A 24495-nucleotide genomic window follows, 5' to 3' on the forward strand; every position below is an offset into this window, starting at 1 on the left:
CTTCTTACACTAACCACTAAATATAACAGACAAACTACTGCAAGCTTTACTGCAACTAGCTATTTCACTTCCAAACTGTTCCCACTACATTTAAGTCATATACACACAATGTGTGCCCCACCAGGGAAAATCATAGAACCTAACCATTTGTTTCTGTATTATGAGATGGAAGTGAAGCATCCTAGCATTGGAATGTTTTGCAAACTTTGAATGAGAAAATAAATTTCATTTGAATCCATGGTTATAATGGCACACATGGAATCAGATATGAGCAAGGAGTCTAAAGGTGAATTTCAATGTGTTACCAATAGGGTTTGGTTTTTTTCCCATTCAACCATGAGTATTTGGTGGAAATTTTCAACAAGTGGATTGGCCACATGATACAGTAATGACAAAAATTTTAATGTCAAACTGCGTCATTTGTCTGCATTGACATTCCTTCCAGCTGATGAAAATCCAGGAGCTCTTAATGAATTCAAGCCACATTCGCAAGAAGCCAGCAGAGTTACTGGCCAGTTTGAAAGTAATTATGGGCAGGGTAGGCAAGAAGGCACTTACGCAATGGTGTTGTTTGATCACCAGTATTGTTTCCATAAAATCTGATGTCTGTATATGACTAAATAGGGGATAGATTTCTCTGTGTCCCCAAAACAACACAGAAGGGTGGCCCTAACCATGGAAAAATTACATAGGGAATACACACATTGGTGGACATCAGTTCACAGAAAAATATCAAGTAGAGCATCATTGCAGAGCAAGGGAGAGTGAATATGTTCTTCAATGATAGCCATGCACTTAAAAAAAAAAAAGTCAGTTATTAGCCATGATGTAGGATTTGAAAATACAGTCAATGATTGTAAAAGGTGGCCTGCACTAGGAAAGCCACATCATTGAACTGGCCATAACCTATGACTCTACCATACTTTTTCATCATAAATTTCTTCTTAGTTTTTTATCTTATTTTATAGTTTTTCTACTATTTGTAATTACTAGCATTTCTTACCATTCTCTATGCTATACATTTCACCTATCCATTTTTTCTAATATGGAGGCTATAGACAGTAAAGACTTCTGGAGAGTTCTAATCTAATTAACTTAATGCCTTTTTTCTTTTCTTCTTTTTCATTTCCTCTCTCTCTCTCTCTCTCTCTCTCTCTCTCTCTCTCTCTCTCTCTCTGTCTCTGTGATTTAACACCATAAAAGTACATCATCACAATGCTGTCTTTGTGTGTAATTCTGCATGTTTATAAAAACATTGAAATCTCTTCAGTAAATGAAGAGAGGTCATTTTTGTGTATCTACATTTGTGAACCATAAAATTTCTAGGATCACATTTTGCCTGAGTACATATTTGGTGGTGACCAACCATGAATTTATTTCAGAGACTGAGGTTCCTTTTATTAATTCCAGGCAATTTTGTGGAAGAAGACAATTTTGTGGAAATGCCAAGAAGCCAAGTGAAGTTGTGTGGGCTCATTCACATGACCAAAATGTGGTTTGATATTCCAAACATTACCCAAAAGAAGGGCTGGAACATCATGCCAAAACCAAGAGATACTCCAGAGATGCTGCAGACCTCAACACAATGCCACATGGAGGCAAGAGGAACCATGGTTCTGAGACAATAGAGAGTTGGTAGAGAACATAGGAAAAACTGAGTTCCCAGACTGAAGCCTTGGCTTGCTCCAACAGCCCTGAAGGCTGTTGATGGCCATCCATTACTATTGGCAGTGCAGATCATCTTTCCCAAACTGCCAGCTCCTTCAATGCAGTAAAATCTATACTGTGTCCCTTGACCTGGGGAAGGGTCTGAGCGGGGCTCAGTTGCTATCTGTGCTGTAACCACTATCCAAATATGCACCAGCTCCCAAACCACAAGCCAGAGGTTTGGAGTCCAGGGTGGCTATCTTTTCTTTTCTCTGGGTACCTGGGGTAGATGCTGGCTGGCTTTGTGATCCAGAACAACTGCTTTCGACTGTTCTCCATTATCACATGACCACGGGTGACTGCACACATGAAGTTGGTGAGCACAGTAGTGGTATGTATTTATACAGTTCACTTCTGAGCAATTTTCTCCATGACTGAGATTTCACTGTTGCTGACCGTTAGGATTCTGATGCTGTCGCCAAAGTACTTGAACATTATACTTGTAAAACTACATCTTTCCTTGTCACCTCTCTTAACTGTGTAAAGTGGTATGTATTCTGTGTTTCTCACATCTTCTCTTAACGTGTAAATGAACATCTCTTAACAAAATTTAAATTGTACTTGGAGGATTTTGATCTTTGGGGATTCCAATATTCAGGATTATTGTCTTCAGAACAATATTTTGGAATCATGGCCCAGCCTCAAAGTCAGATGTAAAATCAAGTTGAAATATGGATACTCAACAACTTACAATAGTTTGGCTTCTGACCTGAAATTTTACGATGGCATGAATTAATATCCATCCATTAGGATTAAAAAAAATGCCTAAAGGGATAAATACAGTGAAGTAGAATAGTAGGTGATTTCAGTGCCTCCTTTCCAACACCATAGGTCATTTAAATAGAAGAAAAAAAAATGAAACAAGTGATTGAGGTAATACCATCATCCAAATATTGCAGGCAGTCATATACAAAATATTTCATTAAGGAACAAAATAGACACTTGATTGGAGTGAGTATGTTATATTTTCCAGAATACTGTGGAACTTAGAGAAGAAATAGATTTTTTTTCCTTTTCTTTTCTTCTGTTTCAGTTTGTTTGTCTGTTTGAGGGAGGTTGGGGAGATGGGAGCAATGACACAGGAGTAAAGAGCACTTACTGCTCTTGCTGAGAACTGGGGTTCAGTTCCACCAGCATCCACACTGCACAGTCCACAACCACCTGAAGCCCCCAGCTCCAGTTGTTTTGATGGCGTCTTCTGGCTTCCACTGGTACCTACACACATATAAACCACACACACACACACACACACACACACACACACACACACACAAGTAAGAGAAAGATCTTTTAAAAGAAGAAAAACATTATATCAGGCATTTTTTCAAACATAAAGGAAGCTATGAATCATAACAGAAGTAACTACTAAAAATTCAAAAACATGTGGAAATGAAGCAATGCCCTCCTGAAGAATTCAATGAATCAAACAAAACATCAAGAGAGAACTATAAAAGTACCTAAAAAGTGAAAATTAAATCAAAGCATACCAAAAGCTTTGAAAAGCAACAAAGACAACCATAAAATGGAAATTCAGATAAATACTGGGTCTAGTCATGCCTGCTTGTGTCCCTAGCACTTAAGAAGCTGAAATAGGAGGCTAAAGAGTCAGAAGCTAGTCTGGGTTATACACACGGAGACCCAATGTTAAAACACCAAAACAAAACAAAAAGAAGGTAAAAAAAAAATCATGTGGTGATATATTATTTATAATTTATTAAAGTTTGCCTGAGGATTCAGAAAGCAAAGCCAGCCTCAAGTTATAGAGATCAGGCAGTGGTGATACACACCTTTAATCCTAGCAGTCACAGAGCTAGGTGGTTATTGGTATACACCTTGAATTCCAGGACTAACCGATCTCTGTTAGTTCAAGGCCACAATTGACTTACACAAGAGTGAAGAGTAACAGAGCTAAGGCCTTTGATCTCAGCACTTGGGATCATATGCCTTTAATCCCAGCACTGGGGAGGTGGAGACAGGAGGTGAAGAAAGGAATAAAAGGAGGAGGAGACAGAAATTGAGAGCCTTTTGCCTCTGAGGTTTTGTGGAGACAGGATTGCCATTTCAGCCTTGGTAGAGGTAAGATCTACAGGCCTGGCTGCTTTGCTTCTCTGATCTTCAGCTTGAAGCTTGAACCCCAGTATCTGTCTCTAGGTCCTTTATTTATCATGCTATAAGATCACAAACAACTTAATAATAGACTTCAAGGAACCAAATCAGAGCAACAATAATGGCAATAATAATAAGCTAACTTTAATGTTATCAGAAGGCAAGAAATAATAAATGTTGTTCTACCTTCCTTACAGTGGCTGCACTTTAAACTATTAGCAGCCCAGCCACTAAGGCTGTAGTCTGGAGTTGTGTGTGTAGTAGGGAGATTCTTTCCCCCAGACAGTGGTTCTGTTGCTGCCACTAAAGGTAGTTCTAACTAAATCTCCATTGTGTATTGTTCTAGTAAAACTCAAGATTCAAAGGCTGGGTGAAAACCTGTGAGCTCAGAGAGTTAGAATACCAATTGGCTAATTTTCTGTCTTTGCTGGTGTCCTGAAAGCCACTCCCTTCCCCACTGTCCCAACTGAAAAACAAACAAACAAAGACAAAAACAAGTTCAGCTCCTCCCTGATACTTCCTGTCAACCAGAGTTGCTAACCCTGCCTCTGTGAGCCCAGGTTAATTTTATTTAATTAATGCAAATTTTTACATAGTTAACAAATGCACCATGAATGATTGTAACACATCTTCGCCTGGTTAAATAAATATTCCATAATAAATAAATATTGAAGTAGAATAATTGAAATAGAGAACAGAAAGACCATGCAAAAATTTTAAAAAACAAAAAACACCAAACTAACAATTGTCTTTCTGAAAAAACAAGTGGAAAACTCTGTAAGCATCTATCCAGGGGCAAAAAGCTTTAAATAAATTAAAGTACAGATGAAAGATTATATCTGACACTTTAGAAACACAAAGGATCATAAGACACAGCTTTAAAAAATTTATACTAACAATTAAATAACATGAAATAAATAGGTAAACAACTTACCAAGACTTAATATGAAGAAACAGAACCTCTGAAAACACACCAATAATACATAAAGAGATTCAATTAATCATTAAAAACTAGATTGACGGTGGTGGCACATGCCTTTAGTTCCAGCACTCTGGAGGCAGAGATAGGTGGATCTCTTAGCCCGGTCTACAGAGTGACTTCCATGACAGCCAAGGCTACCCAGAGAAACCTTGTCTTGAAAACTTTTTTGTCCTGCCAGCCAGTTCCCAAATAATCATACAGAGATTTATTATTAACTATTAATGCTTGGCTGATAGCGTAGGCTTGTTTTTTAGCTAGTTCTAATAGCTAAAATTCACCTATTTCTATTAATCTATGTGCTCCCCCCAAGGTTCATTTACCTCATCTATGCACTTCCCATGCTGATTCTTTCATGTCTGGCTGGCGTCTCCTCTTGACTCTGGAGACTCTGCCCTTCTTCCCAGTATTCTCCCTACCCCAAAAATCTGCCAATCAGCTTTATACTAAAAATGAGAGCAACACCACTTCACAATGTCCAGAAGGACTGTTTCACAGCACCCCCTCCAAAACAATTTAAAAATCTTAAAAAAGAATTAAAAACTTCCCCACAAATAAAAACCAAGAGCCAGTGGTTCATGACTGAAACACTAATATCTATACTTCTCAAGCTCTTCTAAAAAGCTGAAAAAGGAGGAAAGCATCCAGACTCATTTTATAGAACTAGCATTACTTATGATCAAAGCCAGGCAAAGATACTATAAAAAAAATAAAACTATGGGTTTCACCAGTGTGGTTTTGACCCTTTTTCTCATCACTCCTCCTTCTCTGCAACTGGATTCCAGTTCAGTTCAGTTTTTAGCTGTGGGTATCTGCTTCTACTTCCATCAGCTGCTGGATGAAGGTTCTAGGATGGTATATAAGTTGGTCCTCAATCTCATTATCAGGGGAGGGCACTTAAGGTAGCCTCTCCATTATTGCTTAGATGGTTAGTTGGTGTCTTCCTTGTTGATCTCTGGACATTTCCCTAGTGCCTCATTTCTTTTTAAACCTATACTGGCTCCCTCTCTGGCGGTATCTCTTATTTTGCTCTCCTCTATTCTTCCCCCTACACATCCTTCCTGCTCCCTTATGTCCTCCTCACCCCTCCTCTTCTCCCCTTCTCATTCTCCTAGCTCCCTCCCCCCACCCCCATGCTCCCAATTTGCTCAGGAGATCTTGTTCCTTTCCCCTTCTCTGGGGGACCATGTATGTTTCTTTTAGAGTCCTCCTTGTTGCCTAGCTTCTCTGGTAGTATGGATTATAGGCTGGTGATACTTTGCTCTATGTGTAAAATCCATATATGAATGAGTACATACCAAGTTTGTCTTTTTTGTGACTGGGTTACCTTGCTCAGAATGGTTTCCTCTATTCCATCCATTTGCTTGCGAATTTCAGTATTCCATTGTTTTTTCGGCTGAATAGTACACCATTGTGTAAATGTACCACATTTTTCTCTATCCATTCTTCAATTGAGAGGCATTTAGGTTGCTTCCGGGTTCTGGCTATTACAAATAATGCTGCTATGAACATAGTTAAACAGATGTCCTTGTTGTACGAATGTGCTTCTTTTGGGTATATGCCTAAGAGTGGAAGTGCTGGATCTTGTGGTAGACTGATTCCCATTTTCCTGAGGAGTTGCCATACTGATTTCCAAAGTGGCTGTACAAGTTGGCACTCCCACCAGCAGAGAAGTGTTCCCCTTTCTCCACATCCTCTCCAGCATAAGTTATCATTGGTGTTTTTGATTTTAGCCATTCTGACTAGAATAAGATGATATCTTAGAGTTGTTTTGATTTGCATTTCCCTGATGGCCAAGGATGTTGAGCACTTTTTTTATGTGTTTTTCAGTTAATAGATTCCTCTGTTGAGAATTCTCTATTTAGTTCTGTACCCCACTTTTTAATTGGATTATTAGGTGTTTTAGAGACTAACTTCTTGAGTTCTTTGTAGATTTTGGAGATCGGCCCTCTGTCGGATATGGGGTTGGTGAATATCTTTTTCCATTCTGTGAGTTGCCGTTTTGTCTTGCTAACTGTGTCCTTTGCCTTACAGAAGCTTCTCAGTTTCAGGAGGTCCCATTTATTAATTGTTGATCTCAGTGTCTGTGCTACAGGTGTAATGTTCAGGAAGCTCTCTCCTGTACCAATTCGTTCAAAGGTACTTCCTACTTTTTCTTCTAAGAGGTTCAGTGTGGCTGGATTTATGTTGAGGTCTTTCCCCCAGACTGATCACTGGGAAACCATCATGGAACTGATCCAGACCCCATGAATTCGGGTGTCAATGAGGAGGCCTCGGAAATCTATCGGGCCTCTTGTAGTAGATCAGAACTTTTCCCTAGCATAGGATTGGACTTTGGGAGCCCATTTCACATAGAGGGATGCTCCCTCAGCCTAGACACATTGGGGGAGGGCCTAGGCTCTAGGCCAAAGGATATGACAGACTCTGAAGCTGTCCCCCATAGAAGGCCTCACTCTCCCTGGGGAGCAGAAATGATATTGGATAGGTAGGATGTTAGTGGGGGGCAGGGAGGAGGAGAGGGAGAGGGAATGGGGATTGACATATAAAACAATCTTGTTTCTAATTTAAATTTAAAAAAAAGAAATCTATATGACAATGCTACTGATAAACATAGGGATTGACTCCGTGACTGGACACTAACAAACTAAATTCAGCTATTTTTTTTAAGAGATCATTCAACATGACAAAGTGAAATTCCGCATTGGAATGCATGGAGTGTGAAATATCCCCATAGGCTCAGGTAATTTGAACTCTTGGTCCCCAGCTCTTGTTGCTCTTTGGAAAACTGAGAAACACTGGGAGATATAGCTTCACCGGACACAGTGTATCACTGAGGTAAACCTTAAGGTTTTATAGCCAGACTCCCTTCCTGTTTATGCTCTGCTTCCTGGAGGCAGATACAATGCCACCAGCTACGTAAAACTCCTATAGCTATGCCTTTCTTTCCTCAGTGATTGTAACCCTCAAATTTTAAGCCAAAGCAAACTCTTGGTCCTTTAAATTTCTTTTTTGTAAGGTATTTGGTTACAGCAACAAGAAAAGTAACTTATACAGAAGTTGGTGTCAGGAGCCGGGTTGCTATTGTGATAAACCTAAGCATATGGTCCTTTGGTCTTTGGAAATGGTTTTGGAGGAGTCAGGAAGACCTTGGAGTTGCAGGCTAGATTAGCTCTAAATGCTATAAAGCAGGGTTTAATGTGCCATGGGCTTTTGGGAGATGAGAATTCTGAGAGAAACATGACAGTGGAGTTCTGGCTCTTGAGGCTTCAGAGAGGAATCAGGGATTAATACGGAACCGGGCTAAAGGTCATTTATGTGATGTTGCAAAGAATCTGGGTTCATTTTGACCATGTTGTAATAACTTAAGAGTGGGTGGATTAAAAAGTCACAGCCTAATTTGTTTGACAATAGTCAGTTTCAATCTTTTCATCTTCTGTTCAAACAAAAGGAGAACCTCTTTCCCAAAGTAATATGTCTTTAGACTTAAAATTTGAAGTTAAGACATTTTCAAAATATATAGGTTGGATTAATCCAGCAACATTTATAATCAAATGTCTGTTAGCAGCTGTTGTTCCTTCCTCATCAGTCAAACAATTCAAAGACAAAACAAAACATATAGTATCCAGACTCCCTGTGTATTTTCCATGGCTTTTTTTTTAAATTCTATTCTTTTATTTTTTACTTTTTGAGATGGGGTTTCTCTCTGTTTCTTTGGCTGTCCTGGAACTCGTTCTCTTGAAATCATAGAGATCTGCCTGCCTCTGCCTCCTAAGTGCTGGTATTAAAGGCATGTGCCACCACACCCAGCTGCTCTATTTCTATGTATATTTTTAACACACTGTAAACCATTTAGAGGTTTTTCTTCATCTGAATCTGTCTTTAATGTATATCTCTATCACATGAGTCTTTAATCGGAATGGCTAAAATTAAAGCAGCGGCTGGCCCCACCCTTTTCATTGGCTTTCTGAGAGTCTAGGCTTCATAGCAGAGTTTCTAGGTTCATGCCACCACCAAGAAGCTTGCTTGCCTGCTGCTCGTAAACACCATTTAATTGTTTGGTAGCAGGGCCTCTTAAAAGAGCCATGCATGCTGCTAATGCTGAGTCAGGAAGCCTCTCTTAATGGAGCCAAGAGCCTCTGCTTACCTCTAGCAAACCGAGCTCACTGGAGAAAATGCTGCTAAGAAGCAGGTGTGCTTGACTTTGTTCTTTTGTTTTTAAAATGCCCTTTTTAAGTTTTTGTCAGGTTTCATGTGGAAATTCTTGCCCCATATTTGGGGCACCTTTTGTAGATGGAAGGTTCCCTAATCAAAAGCAGTTGCCTAGAAAAGTGTTTTCCTGACTCAGCAACCAATACATACAGAGACCACTACAGCTTTGGCCCAGGCAGGGCAGGCTATATCTTTAGCAGACAGCAGAACTAGATAGTGTCATCCATGATGTACCAGTTTTGCAGCAAACTAAAGCCAATTTTGCAATGCAGATCATAGGATATTGGAGATATCAAAACGATAGGATGCCCATTGAGAAAAGGGCAGTATAGAATAGAGCTGGACCACAAGAGAGTGTGTGTTTGCTGCAGGTGGAAGAAGGGAGAGCTACTCACCGTTGCTGAATCCCTCATGAAATCATCATGCGGCCAGGTGTCAGACACAGAGATGCCAAATTTGTTGTTTGCCTTAATGGGATTTGGTTTTCTTTGTTATGTCCCATTCTTCCCTTGTGGAACAGTAATGTTGACTTCAGGTATATTGAAGTATATACCTTGTTGTTGATTGGGGATTTTTATTTGTTTGTTTTTTATTTTTATTTTTTTAATGTCTCTAGACACTCATCGTCTAGAGACTGCCTTGAATCTCAGAAGAGACTTTTGACCTTGAACAATCTTTGAATCAGGAGATTGTCATGTGGCTATGAGGGCCAAAGGAGGAATGCTATGGTTTCCCCATAGGTCCCTGTGTTGGAGTACTTGAGCATCAGCTAATGATACTGTTTTAGAAGGGTGTAGAACTTTTAGGAGGTGGACTCTTGCTGTAGGAAGTTGGTCATTGTGGGAGGATGGTTTTTGTCTCACTATCCCACCTGCTATCTTCTGCCTGATGCCTACTAAAATGTGACTAGCTGCTTCATGCTATTGTCACTGTCTTCTCTACCATGATGGGTGGGAACCCTTCACATAATAAGCCAGATTAAACTTGCTCCCTCTTTGCGGGTGGAGAGGGTCAAGACACAGTTTCTCAGTGTAACCTTAGCTGTCCTGGAACTTGCTCTATAGCCCAGGCTGGCCTCAAACCCATTGAGATTCACCAGCCTCTGAATGCTGGGATTAAAGGTGTGCAATACCAACTACCACCATCTGACCTACACTTGCTCCCTCTTAAATTACTTCTCATGGGGTTTTTAGTCACAGCAAACTAATAGAAATAGCTTGATAAATGCCAATCAATAAACATGATATTATAACAAAATAGACAAAAGCTGTGTGATCAATAGATGGAAAGAAGAATTGATAAAACTGAATGTCCTTTCACAATATTAGCAAAGTATAGAAGTAATGTATCTTTTGTTGTTGTTGGTTTGGTTTGGTTTGTTTTTTTGAGAAAGGGTTTTGTTGTATAGCCCTGGCTATCCTGGTACTCACTCTGTAGACCAGGCTGGCCTCAAATTCAGAGATCTGCTTGCCACTGCCTGAGATTAAAGGAATATGCCTCCACCACCAGGCTAAGTAACTTATGTTAACCTAAGAAAGGCCATATATGACATACTTATAGCAACATCATAATCAACTGTTAAAAACCACGAACCTTTTGTCTTCCTCTTACATCAGAACAATACAAGAATGTTCATGTTTGCTGGTACTGCTCAATGTAGAATTAGTACTAAACAAAACAAAAAGAAAAAGAAAAGTAAATAATTAAATCAAAGATATGCATGTTATAAAAAAATTAAATTGACATGCTCTTACATATAGAAAACTTTAAAAGTCTATTAAAGAAAATTATTAAAATTAATTTTAAAAACTTGTCATAGGATAGAGTCAACCCACAAATACCAGTAGTGTTTCTATAGATTCACATCAAACTTGTATAAAAAGGAACTATAAAAACAATTCATTTATAGTACCAACAAAGTATTAAAACATTTGGAATGAATTTAACTAAGGTGATAAAACATTAATATATTGAAAACTGTAAAAGACTGGTGAAAGAAAGTAAATAGAAAGTAAAGAAATTGGGTATATGCTCCTTATCAAGGATTTGAAGAACTGATATTAAAATTTCTGGGCTAGCAAGATTATCCACTGGATAAAGGTGCTTGCTACCAAGACTATGGAGCTAATTTCAATCCCAGGAGTGCAATTGATGGAAAGAGAGAATCAATCCCCCCAAGTTGTTCTCTGACCTCTACATGTGCTCCATGGCACATATGCATATATATGCAACAATGAATAATAGACAATTGTTTTTGATTAGGGAACCCTCCATCTACAAAAGGTGCCCCCAACAAATAGGCCAGCCTAGTCTCCAGAGTGAGTGCCAGGATAGGCTCCAAAGCTACACAGAGAAACCCTGTTTCTAAAGGGTTTCTCGGAAAACCATAATATATATATATATATCAATACTACCCAAATTTATATATAATACTGTCACTTTCAAAATTCTAATGACATTTTTCACAAAAGTAGAAAAAGTATCGAAAATTTTATAGAACCACGAAATACTACAAATAGCTTCAAAAAACTTTACATAAAAGAAGAAAGAGGCGGCATAATTTTTGATTTTACATTATAGAGAAAGTAACATTTAAATCTATAAATCTATAACATTTAAATCAAAATAACTTGATAATGGCACAAAAATAGATATGTGGACTAATGGCACATAGTAGAGACCCCCACAAATAAAGCAATGCAGAGGCAGTCAGCAAATCTTTGTCAGAGGTATCAAGAATACCCCATGGGGAAAAGACAGGCTCTTCAATAAATAGTATTAAGAAAACTATCCACATAAAAAAAGAAATTAGGGCCTTAGCTAATAATAAACAATAACACAAAAATAATTTAAAATAAATTAAATACGAATACATTAGAAGAAAACACTGTTTGTTGTATGGCAGCGTACTGCTCTGGGAGGCTGAGAAGCAATAGGAAATGGGGCTTCACTGGAGGACGTGGGTTGCTATGAGGATGAACCTTCAGGTTGAGAGGTAGACCTATTTTAATTTTAATTTAAATAGAGGTACATCTATTTTAAATTATATTCTACATCACAAACGTATGATTGAAATTGATAATTGAAACTTTCATGATGGTGGCCATTCTGACTGAGGTGAGATGGAATCTCAGTAGTTTTAATATGAATTTCCTTGACAGATAAAGATGCTGAACTTTTATTTATTTATTCATTGGCTGCTTGTACTTCATCCTTTTTGTGAACTGTCTATTCATTTCATTTATTACTTAGGGTTTTTGCCTTTAGAATTTTTAGGATTTTTATAATCTAGGCATTAAACTTCTGCCAGACATGTAGCCAGCAAAGATTCCCTCTTGTTCTCTCTGCTGTCTCTTCAATAGATTGTTTTCTTTGCTATGCAGAAGCCTTTCAATCTCACATCATCAGTTGTCCATTTTTGCTTTTGTTCTCTGAGCTGCTGGAGTCCTTTTCAGAAAGTCTTTCCCTATACCTATATCTTGATACACCTTCCCTGTGTCTTGCTCTAAGAGCCTCGGGGGGCCAGGTCTTAGATGAAGTCTTTTGACATAGTTTGAATTGATTTTTGTGCAGTGTGAAAGATGGGGATCTAGTTCCGTTCCCCTATGCGTTGATACCTAGTTATCCCGGCACTGCTGTTGAAGAGGCTTTCCTTTCTCCAATGTGTGTTTTTAGCATATTTGTAACAAACAATGTTTTATGTATGAAAGACCCTAAGATCTCTATCAGAAAACCTTTAGAACTGATAAACACATTCAGCAAAGTAGCTGTACAAAATCAACATACAAAAATCAGTATCTTTTCTAGGTACTGTAAAATAATGTGCTGAGAAAGAAATCAGGTAGATAAACCCACTTATAATAATGATAACAATAATAATATACATAGGTATAAACCCATTGGACGCAGTGAAAATCTCTACAGTGAAAATTGTAAAACACCAAAGAAAAAAATAGAAGACATTAGGAAACTGAAGGATTGGCAGGATTAATATTGAGAAGATGGCTATACTATCAAATTCAAGCTATAGATTCAATGGGATCCCCATCAAAATCTCAATGATATTCTTCACAATAAGAGAAAACAATCCTAAAACTCATATAGAAGCAAAAAAGAGCCCAGATAAGCCAAAGCCATCCTGAGCAAAAGAAACAATGTCAAGAAAGAGAGAAAAAAAAATCACTCCAGACTTCAAGTTACACTACAGCGCCACAGTGACAAAAACAGCAGAATACTAGCAATGAAACCTATGTATAGCTCAGCGGCATAGATGGCCCAGAAACACACCCAGACAGCTACCGCCTCCCTGGATTTTGACAATGGTGTGTGTGTGTGTGTGTGTGTGTGTGTGTGTGTGTGTGTGTGTGTGTGTGCTCGCGCTCTGCTTTCCCCTTTCTCTATTTTTCTAATCCATAATGGCATGCATTGTGAATATTCAAATTCAGCAAAAGGTATCAAGTCTACTAATGAATAGAATGAGCCCTGGGTTTGAGGTCAGGCAAGCCTGAACTTCAGAGGTTATTAATCTGCTCACAGGCACTCGGGGGTTCTCTATGAGACCTAAGCCTTACCACTTAGCCCACTGCGCCTGCTCAGGGTTTCTCTAAACCGCAATGCATCGGTGAAAACATGTGACTATTCCCTACAATAACATATAGGCATTTCTGCAGAAGCCTAAATAGATCATAAAATGTAAGGAGATGTTAACTCTAAGATGCTCTACAACCTCATTGTTGATTAAGTAAATTTGAGTCTCCTGGAACAAAGTGCGGGAATTCTTTTAATTTCCCACATTACTGTGATGACCGGGAAGGTCAGATGTCATGGTATTTGGCATACATGGTCAATGTGCTGAATGACCTGATGTTTAATTTTTGTTTGGCTTTGGTTTTTTTGATGCGGATGTCACTGTGCAGCCCAGACTAGCATTGAATTCACCGTCTTCTTGCCTCACTCCTGAGGACAGGATTGTAGTTGTCACACCTCCCTCCACACTTTAATTCCAAATTTCACTCTGAGTTATCTATTTGTTTCTCAGATATTCAGGAGGAAGCCTGGATTTCAGGCTTTGCCCCCTGCAAAAGAAAAACCCATTGACCGAATTCTTTGCATTTTCTGACGCATTAGTAGAGTTCCAGAAACTTTCACTCAGCCGCTTCAAAATAAATACTTTGGTGGAAAATGTAAACCCAGTGTTCCAGAGTAGAGATGCTGTAGAACTTGTTCCCTTAGAAGCTGCCTTTCTGATTAGGCTTCCTGACTGCAATGTGAAGGCTCTGAGTCCACCCTTGTTGGCCCCATTTCTTTGCTTAGAACTAAAGAGCTATTGGTTCCTTGCGTACATTTTAAGCCATCCTTGTTAAACTTTCAAAGAAAATAATTGAATCTTTCCAAATATGATTTGTCTTAATATCTGTGATAGGATTCTGGCTAATGAATGACGACACTGTCAAAACCACAGAAGAAGCAAGTGGCACTGCTGTGACGGCTCCTCTGGCCTGTCTCTGCACCGACAAGCAGCGCATCTTCTCATATCCACATAATGCTCTGTGTGCTCACACTCAAACTGAGGCCACCCTAAGGAAGCAGGTGACTTGTCCGAGGCCACAACTGGGGCTACAGAATGTGAGCCCAAGGTGTCTTAACCCCAGAGCATCATGGGCATCCTCCACACCCAGATCTGATGAGGACACCTCGAGGAGTCTTCATTAAAAAAAAAAAAAAAATAGTTCAAACCAGTGGGAGCTGTAAAGAGTCACACCTACAGCCTCCACTGCACCTCCACTGCACTCCAGCAGCCCCTACTGAGTCTTGGCTGACTCCTAGAGGAGGCACATACCAGATCTACTACATATTGCCAGGACCTTAGTTCCAGAATATCCTTCAAATGTCTCCCATTGATCACTGGCAGCCTTAAAAAAGCATGGGCAGGAAGCTATTCCCAGAGGCCTAATTGCTCTATGTGACACTTTACAAGGGGCAGCTTATGGCTTTCTCTCCAAAGCCCTTCCCTCTGTGCCCAGATCCAAAATAACTGCCTTTCCTAGCATGGATGCTAAACCTAGGGAGGGCGGGCGAGGCTGCAGGGAGAACTGCGGGACTCCTTTCTCGGGCAAGGCCACTGCACACTGTGTGCATGCATCTTGCCAAGTTCCTTCTCGTTTGGTTTGAAAACCCTTGTGTATTCCAAGAGAAATGCAACCCATGTGTTTCTGATTCGTTTACACTTAAATCATTAAAATGTTGTTTTGTGAGAGTTATTTGATGTCTAAAGAGTCTGACAGTCTGCTTAATGGGAGTTTTACAGACTTTTCTTTTTATCCTGCCTGAAACAGAACACACTTCTCTCAGACAATGCCTCCCTCCCCATCACACACGCTTGCACCTGCATTATCAACCACAGACTTGTAACCATGCCGAGCACACAAGGCTAACACTCAAGAGCTAAAAATAGAGAAATTGGAGAGAAAACAGGCAAGAAATACAGGGAATGTCAAGTCATTGCTTCCCAAAATATGTCAAAGGAGCACACTATCTAAGGGTAGAGACTGTGTGTTCGTTAACTTGATTCAAGTGGCAGGTAGCCTTCTGGATGACTGGAGGGCACCTTCCACAATCATAAACTCACTTGTGCCTCATTACAGCTTCCGTTCAGCAAACCAGGAGGCAGGATCCGACACCATGTCATGCCTAAAGTGTTCAGCCAGGCCGGACAGAAAACGCAGATCACAGCTAAGTTCTCGGTTAGTGTCTAAAGCTCTTTTCAAAGGATTCAAAATTGATTTTTCTCCATTAGTGAGTGTGTGCATTGTCCAAATGCCACATGCTCTATAATAAATCACAGATAGCTGGTATCATAGAATGTGTGAGAGATCAAATTCTTCCTTTCCAGCTATGTGACCAATTTCTCTGGGTAGAATCTTCATTGGGAAGTGGAGATAATGCTACCAACTGACCGAGACACAAAGGTACTCGGAGGAATGGGTGTGAAATGTGCTCACCACAGTACCTGCTCTGAGTAACCACTGGCTTGACGAGGCAATAGTCTCAGGGGTGATAATGGGTGTCTGGAGGTCTTGGCCAGTCATAGAACTTGCCAAGCCACCCTTTCTTCACCTGTAAAAGACGTATCACAGAGAACCCTCAGAAGTTTGTGAAAATAACTTAGATAACATTTGTGCCTAGCACAGAGGTGATGTTCGGCGAGTCCCACTTTTACACTCTCTTCGGTGCTGGCTGCCATTTTTGCAGAAAGCATTATTAGAGTGGAGTGGGCTGTGGCATGCAGAGAAGTCAGAGTGCAGAGGTTATATTGTGGTGAGGGTTATAGTAGAGGATTTAATTGTGGAGAAGTTTACACGTGGAGAATGTCCCCATTTGTGGCTGTCTGTCTTTATAAAGAGGGCTGTCTCTTGTTACTCACCTCAGCTAAGAACCACTCTACCATTTCTCCACAGACCTGCAACATTGACATCTCATGGGCACAGGTCTTCCTAGACCGATAGGTCACCTGGCTCTCCAGCTATGCTGAAGCCCTTTTCCAAATGGATAGATTAGACCTGTGAATGCTGGAAGTTAAACAGTGACACATGTCTCTCTACCTTTCCAGTGAGGAAGAGTAAGCAGCCAACTGCAGAAGCTGGTGCTCCCTCACAGTCTGGGTCAGCCACTGGGGTTCCAGGAAAGCCTGCACATGTCCGCAGACAGTCTGAGGCTTGGGATCTGCATTCTTTTTTAACCTCCTAGAACTGCCCTTTTAGTTGGCAGTTTCTGTTCAATTGTTCTTTTGCTAGGATCCCGAAGTAGAACAAACTCAGGCGAGGGAGGCTGAAGAGAAATTAACCTCTCTCCCCCACCTCTGTCTCTGTGTCTCTTCTCTGTCTCTCTCTGTGTCTCTCTGTCTCTCTCTCTGTGTGTCTCTCTGTCTCTCTCTGTCTCTGTCTCTCTGTCTCTGTCTCTCTGTCTCTCTGTCTCTCTCTCTGTGTCTCTCTGTCTCTCTGTCTCTCTCTGTGTCTCTCTGTCTCTCTGTCTGTCTCTCTCTCTCTCTCTCTCTCTCTCTCTCTCTCTCTCTCTCTCTCTCTCACACACACACACCTCTGAGTCTCTCAGATTTTTATTTTTCTTCAAGGGCTGCAGTCCCTCCCAAGGAGGGGACTGGCCAGCAAATCTTCCAAGGAAACAGTTCTGTCAGGTCCCTCTGAGTGTGCATAAGCTCAGTCAGAGAGAGGAGAGAGGGAAAGCCAGAGGGAGAGGGGGAGAGGGGATCTGTTGCAGGCAGGGGAAGGCGTGACCTGAATGGAGAATGCCAGCCAATTCCAGAGACACACAGGGACCTCAGAACAAAGATAAGACATCGCTGACACCACACCGGGGACGGGGACGAGCTCACAGACAAGTCTGGCAGACGGGACCAAGGCCAGGAGCACACAAGGCAGGAAAATGAGGTGAGTGCCAGGTCAGGGGAAGGCACCGGGTTCCCTCTCCAAGACCAAGTGTAGAACAGCCCCTGGGTCTGACCTTGTCTCTAGCAGACTCACCTGCTTGCCCTCTGTGTGGCTGGGGACCGGGCATTCTCATCAATCCTCAGGGTCCTGCAAAAGGGAGCCTTGTCCCTGGGGCACCTTCCCAGAGACTCCGGACTCCGGAGACGCGCAACTTGAAACCAGAGAGTTTGTACAAAGCCTGTTCCTGGCGCAGTGGAGGCTCACATTTCTCCCTCTGCCAGCACAGGGTGCTGCCTACTGGCCAATGTGATCCTCCTCCTCTTGCCCACAAGGCTGATTCTTCATTTTCCTACTCAGCAAAGAGCAGTGATTTCTTTCTCGCAACACTTTGAGAGTTAGATAATGTGTTTGTGTGTTTATTTCTTCTAAACGGGAAAGAAACCAGTTCCCCACAGCCCAGCTCATGGTTTCTCGAGCCTTCAGAAGTTTGCCAGTTAAACCTCAATTTAGAAAACTAAAAACCTGTCCCCATTTTACAGTTCCCTATAAATTCTGCATTTCTCACTGAAATCAGAGGCAGCTGGTGACATGGATCAGGCTATGAAATGCACCAAATGGCTCTTAAAGAGACACCACAGTTTTTTAAAGGGGCGTTTGGAATTCTGAAACCTATCACTTTAAATTCTAAAGGCTTCTTGAAGCTCTTCAACCTTTCTTGTTTCTTGTTGTGTTGCTTGAGGCTCCTCACTAGGCATTTCTTATGAGCTTTCCCAGAGTCTGAAACCCCAACTATCCTAATTAATTTTTATCACTATCAAGGCTGCTAGCAACACTCAAAGGGAACAAGAAAAACACCCCGTTGATGCATTAAGTCCCCACATGCCTATTTCCCCATTCATTTTCCCTTTAAATTGGGATTTTCTGTTTGTTTCTCTTCTTCACTCGCCTAGTAACTTTGCTGACTGAGTCCAGGGCCAGAAAGGATCTTCAATATCTGTAACTTTGAATTCCAGGTACCTATGGCCCAGGAAGACAAATCTCTAAAAGTTAATTTCATCATCCTGATCTTCGAAAGTCTTTTTTTTTTTTTAACCTGCCAGAAAATTTCATTTTCCTTTCTTCTAAAACAATGGCTTTTCTTCCTTTGTGTACTGAATAACAATCTGTTCTACCTGTGTCTCCGCCATTCCAAAGCATGCCCTTGCATATGGTTAACCGTTGATTTAGAACAACCCTCCCACTCATTTCCTACCTAGAATAGACTGGGCAGGCTCAGCATTGCTTCTTCATTCCTACTCTCCAGCCCCCAGACATGGCACCTCTTCCTTTGTTCTCTCCTGTGACTGTATTTCTTATCATCTTTAAATGGCGGCTTATTTAAATGTCCACTTCCCCTTCCAAGAGATGCAATCAATGTCTTCCTCTTTGTAGAATGTCTGCATGTTCGTGTTATGAATAACATACATTATGTTCGGTGACCAGCACCGAACATAATGTCTCTTTCCAGTAGAAATACAATAAATATGACTGAGCTGAACTCAATTACTGAATATCAAAAAGAAGTTCTAGGGACTCGTTCCACAAGCTGTCTCTGAATGGGTTGGACTCACAAGCATACAGCACTTCAGAGTTTGCAAGACACTTTGATGAGCATCGTCAACTCTTGGCTTCAGATTTTGTGTGACGTAAGGATTAATAAACACATGAGATAAAAGCAGTTAAGCAACTTGCCCAGAGCCACACTGATGAACTTGAAAGGGCCTAGACTCAGTCTTGTGTCTTTGCACTCCAAGAATTTTCCTGCTATACTCTGCTAGGCTCTCAATCCCAGCTACAGATTACAGTGATCTCTGGTACTTAAGGAATGCCAGTCCCCAGGCAATAGAACAGAATTTCATGCACAGGGGGTGGGGTGGGGGCTGTTCAAACATTAGTATTTTTTTTTAATTTCCACATAAAGCTATGGGTTTTTAAAATTATTTTTCACAGGATTAATTGCTTTGGCCTGATGCCTGGGCATGATACGGGCATGGACCCAACTTCTTCTGTGAGCTTTTGTTATTCTTTTCTGCTGTTGAAGTTAATTCACCATATGGTATTTGGCATGATGTGCCATCTCTTAGGGTATACTTTTCATCGTCTGTCAAGTGAGGGTGGTGGGTAAGGGATTCTTCCAACTCTGAATCTTAAAAATGGAGTGTTGGTGGTGTGTACACTGAAAAGAGGGGAGTGAATGGAAGCGCTAGGAAGTGCCATTCATCCCACAGCCTGGCATATGCAGCCTCTTTATGCATCCCTGATAGCCTGCTCTCCCCACAGAGACTATGAAATCCTAGTTCTCTGTATCACTTTTGACATTTCAAGCAAATGTAGCTCAACTTTTTGATCAACTGGAGGACAGATAACAGGTGTCAGGAATTGTACAGCCGGTGCCTGGTGCCTACGAAGCCAAAACATGGGTGTGATGAGAAATGAAAGCTGCCACGTACATCCTTTGAATCACAGCCCCTAAGTCAGGCAAGCAAGCATATGCTTCAGCCTTGTACATGGATGGAGATAACTGCTTCGTGTGTCTATGTCTGTCTTGAGATGTAAAGAACAGAACACCCCACGGTCCTTTCATGCACACTCACCAGCTGCCTGCCACACACAGCACTGGGGCCTGGGCTAAGGGGTCATTCAACTGCCAGCCTCAGCAGAACTGGCCTGAGGAGCTTTCTCCTCTGGGTGTTCTGGAAAAAGCAGACATGGACAAAAGCAACCTTCCAGCCTTGTGTAATCCAGTTGTCACTATTGCAGGGAAGTCAGGCTTGGGAGTCAAAGTTTCCACTTTCAGGAAATGGAATGATGATGGATCATCAGAGCAAGCCTTCACCTAGGGCTGGATACTTAGGGCTCTTTCCAGTGCCCATGTGCAGAGCAGCCCCATGGGAAGTCATTACTATGATCCTACAAGAAGAATTAAATGGAGAACTCCCACCACTTCCCTAGAATGGGTAGGAGAAGTAAAGTCAGGGCGTGGAGTTGAGTCTGTTCTTCTGGGCACAGTTGAACCTGCACTCTCAGCCCTGGTAACAAAAGGTGTCGACAACTAGCTTGTAATTCCAGACCTGGGAAAGCAAAGATGGGAGGATCCATGAGTCCCATTGACTAGCCAGTGTAACCTAGTTAGCAAGCCCCAGGTCCCAATGAGAGAGCTATCTACAAAAGCAACATGGATGGCTCCTGAGGAACAGTGCCTGAAGTTTATGACTGGCCTCCTCATTCATGCACACACACACACATGCATACACACACGTACGCATGTACACACACGCATGCAGGCAAACAAAAAATATTAGAAATGAGCACAGGAACCTGTTAGGAGAGTTGCTAAGGACTCATGCCTGAGATGTTTGAGTTCAAGGTCCTTGGATCTTGCTGGGAAAGTGCTATGCTGTGACCTGACCATTAGGACTATGACCAGCCTTAGTTACCCTGCCTTGGTATTGCATCATCCACATTTGATACTGCGTTTGCAACTCTCTTAGCATTCCATTACTTTTTATTTCTCTAGAAATGGATAATAAACTATGATTCTTACAGAATATTCACCAAGACGTGCTTTGTTAATTCTATCTTTATCAAGATTTTTCTATACGTTGACTGGTACATAGAAAGCAATCTCTTTCAGAATGTCATTTGTGTTCAATATCTGTAGATTCCTCTACTGGGTTTGGGTTTTATTTGTAATATTAGTAATGATTACGATTACTTATATTTTAAAACTGCATAATTTATGGTTCCTAAGTTAGGTGCAATTGAAGAAGTAATATCAATTATCACCTGATTTTAATAGTTATGCTTCCAAGAGTAAGAGAACATGGGTCAGGATCCCAAATGTGCTACTTTACAGAAAACTTCAGTATGCATATCACATTGTCAAAAGACCAAAGCTAAAAGCAATCTTAGAAATCACCTAGTTACTTTCTCCAAACATCCTGCAGACTGGGTGAACAAGGCTCCTGGGAGAAAAGGCCCCTAGTGAGAGCAGGTATTTAGCTCAGTGTTGGGGAGCTGCAGTCATCGATGTAAGCAAAACTTCTTTCATGTCTTTCAGGTTGCTCCTTCTCTACCATGCTCTGTGCCTAGCCCTGTTGGAGGTTTCAGCCCATACTGTGGAGCTAAATGAAATGTTTGGCCAGATACAGTCCCCTGGCTATCCAGATTCCTATCCAAGTGACTCTGAGGTGACTTGGAATATTACTGTCCCAGAGGGGTTTCGGATCAAGCTTTACTTCATGCACTTCAACTTGGAATCCTCCTATCTTTGTGAATATGACTACGTGAAGGTGAGACCTCCAGTGTTCTCTAACTGGGCATAGATTAGGTACCATTCTTACCTTCATGGGGATGCATCTATTGAGGGAGGAGACGGTGCAATGAAAGACGGAATGGGAGCGGTATGCCAAGTCAAGTCTATGAGAGTTGGTGGTAGGATTCGGTATTTGGCTAGACACATTTTCCCCCTACTCTATTCTCATTTCCTGTAACACATCCAGTAGCATCTGCTCCAAAATCCCATTAAAGGGTATTGACCCAAGAATAAGCAGTAATCACTGGGAATCGCCATTATGTTTGACACTGAGATATTAGAAAGCACGGCCAAATTCATTATATAACGGTCAAATGTTTAGGATTGTAGGCTGTGCAGCAGTCAAAAGTAAGAGGTACCATTTGGGTGAAAGGTTGGTGAGTGGTAACTGAGGGCCTTGAATACCATGTCAAAAGTTTATATTTTATTAGTCAAGTACATGACCAGGGAAGGAAAGTGATTATTAATGGAAAATATTAAAAATGTATAGGGCGAACAGGATAGTGTCAACATATACAGACCATATTCCCTGGAATTGCCATGGGTGGAAAGTTCTGGTTTTAAAGTGGGGCCAAACTGGGCATGCATGTCTGCAACTCCAGGACTTAGAGGCTAGGGACAGGACAATGGTGGATTCACGGCTAGCCTTTGAACAAACTCGGGTTGTGTCTTCAAAATATAAAACAAAAATTTAATAATAATAATGTGAGTCCAAATGGTTTAAATTACTCTAAGACAACAAGTTTATTCAGGTTGTGCCTACTTCAAAAAGTTTTGAAAACTGAAAAAAAATTCTTTTTTAATATATTTATTTATTCATTTATTTATTTTTATGTATATGAGCATTTTGCTGGCATGTGTGCAGTGCCCATAAAGGCCAAAAGAGAGCACTGGATTCTCTAAAACAAGTGTAGACTTTTTTTTCCCCTCTTTTGGGGGACCCTCATCCAGCTTCCAAATAATACACAGAGACTTATTCTTCCTTATGAATGCCCGGCCTTAGCTTGGCTTGTTTCTAGCCAGCTTTTCCCATTTATCTTTAACTACATTTTGCCTCTATGCTTTTTACTTTTCTTTATTCTATATATCTTTCTTCCCTTCTTACTCTGTGTCTGACTATGTGGCTGAGTAGCTAGCCCCCGGCATCCTTTTCTCCTTCTCCTTTTCTTACTCCTCTCCTTTTCCCCTAGATTTCTCCTCCTACTTTTTCTCTCTGCATGGCATCCCAACCTATCCTTTCTCCTGTCTTGCTATTGGCTGTTTAGGTCCTTATTAGACCAATCAGGTGTTTTGGACAGGCAAAGTAGCACAACTTCACAGGGTTAAACAAATGCAACATAAAAGAATGCAGCATATTCTTGTATCATTAAATATTCCACAGCATTTACGAACGTGACACATCTTAAACTAATATTCCACAACAAACTACAGTTACAGGTGGTTGTGAACCACTGTGTGGGAGCTGGTCCCAGGTTGTCTGGAAGAGCAGTCAGTGCTCTTCACCACTGAGCCTTTTCTCCAGCCCCATGAAGCACCTACAAAGTTCTCCCTGACTTCCTAGGAAAGGTTCACACCAAGTAACTCTTGAGTCAACTTTCTGCATTGTAGCCACTAGTCTATTCTTATTTCTCTACAGCTTGTCACTCAGCAGCACTAAAGCTTGTATTAACCAGAATGTTTGAGCAGCAGTGAAGCAGTGAATTTACAAGGACCCTTTATACTTATCATCTCATTCAAACTTCATCAAAGTTTTGTGAGACATGAACTCCTATCCTATTTCACAGCAAAACAAACCCAGAAAGGTTAGGTGACTCCAGGTAATCCATCTGGAAGATGGCAGATCAGGATTCCAACCCATGTCATGAGAATTTGAACCCCATGCTTGTTTGGCCACACTGAACAGCTCACAAGCTGTGTTCCCCTGAGTCCCAGCGAGCAAAACATTACAAGAGGAACAGGAAACGCTAAGCAGAGCTGTGGGCCCCTTCTCTGTCTTGGCTCATTTTATATGTAGAGCATTACTGTAGCATCAAGGTCCACATGGTATCCTTTGTCAGGGTTCTCAATCTCAGCACTATTGACATCAGGAGCCAGGTAATTCAATGGTGAAGAAGGAGGTCTGCAGCGCTGAATGATGTTTTTTTTTTTTTTTTTTTTTTTTTTTTTGGCAAATTCTCTGGCCTCTGTTTGTTACATGTCAGTGGCTGTTCTACCAGGTTGTCATAACCAACAATGTCTACAGATGTTGACACTATCTCAGTACCATTGCTGTATGGGATATTGCCATTATCTGAATGCCCCCATGCTATGGACAATAGGACAGTTTCATGCAAAATATCCAACTCCCAAGAGCAAAAATAAGCCTAAAGAACATGAGTTCTTGACACTTCAAAGCGTAATTGTGACAACTTGCAGAAAGAACTGCTGACCTGACATTCTTGTGAATTAGACACATCTGCCCAGTTCCTGTTTGGAAAGGGATTCATATGGGGAGAGAGTTTACATGATTGACTCTCTAGAACATCCTCCTAGCATCAGCATCAGCTCCCTACAGAGGTTCTGGCAGCCATGAGCCAGGAACAGGCCTCCCACATCTGCTGGCAGCTGGCGCTTACAGAGATGAAGTTCTGTGTGCTTGTCCACACATGTGTAAAAGAGTTTCCCTCCAAGATTTAAGAACTCATAAAAGTTAAGCT

At 41.1% G+C, this 24495-nt stretch overlaps 1 protein-coding gene across 1 annotated transcript in view; it reads left to right on the forward strand.

The window, feature by feature from the left end:
* The first annotated feature begins 21533 nt into the window (after positions 1–21533).
* Masp1 (mannan binding lectin serine peptidase 1) overlaps positions 21534–24495 on the forward strand; it is a 59112-nt gene continuing 56150 nt past the window's right edge. Inside the window, exon 1 of the mRNA XM_027412970.2 lies at positions 21534–21776. Within this exon, the coding sequence (XP_027268771.1) occupies positions 21534–21776 (243 nt within the window). The remainder of the gene's footprint in view (positions 21777–24495) is intronic.

The sequence above is a fragment of the Cricetulus griseus genome, chromosome 4 (assembly GCF_003668045.3).
Source record: "Cricetulus griseus strain 17A/GY chromosome 4, alternate assembly CriGri-PICRH-1.0, whole genome shotgun sequence".
Taxonomy (NCBI): domain Eukaryota; kingdom Metazoa; phylum Chordata; class Mammalia; order Rodentia; family Cricetidae; genus Cricetulus; species Cricetulus griseus.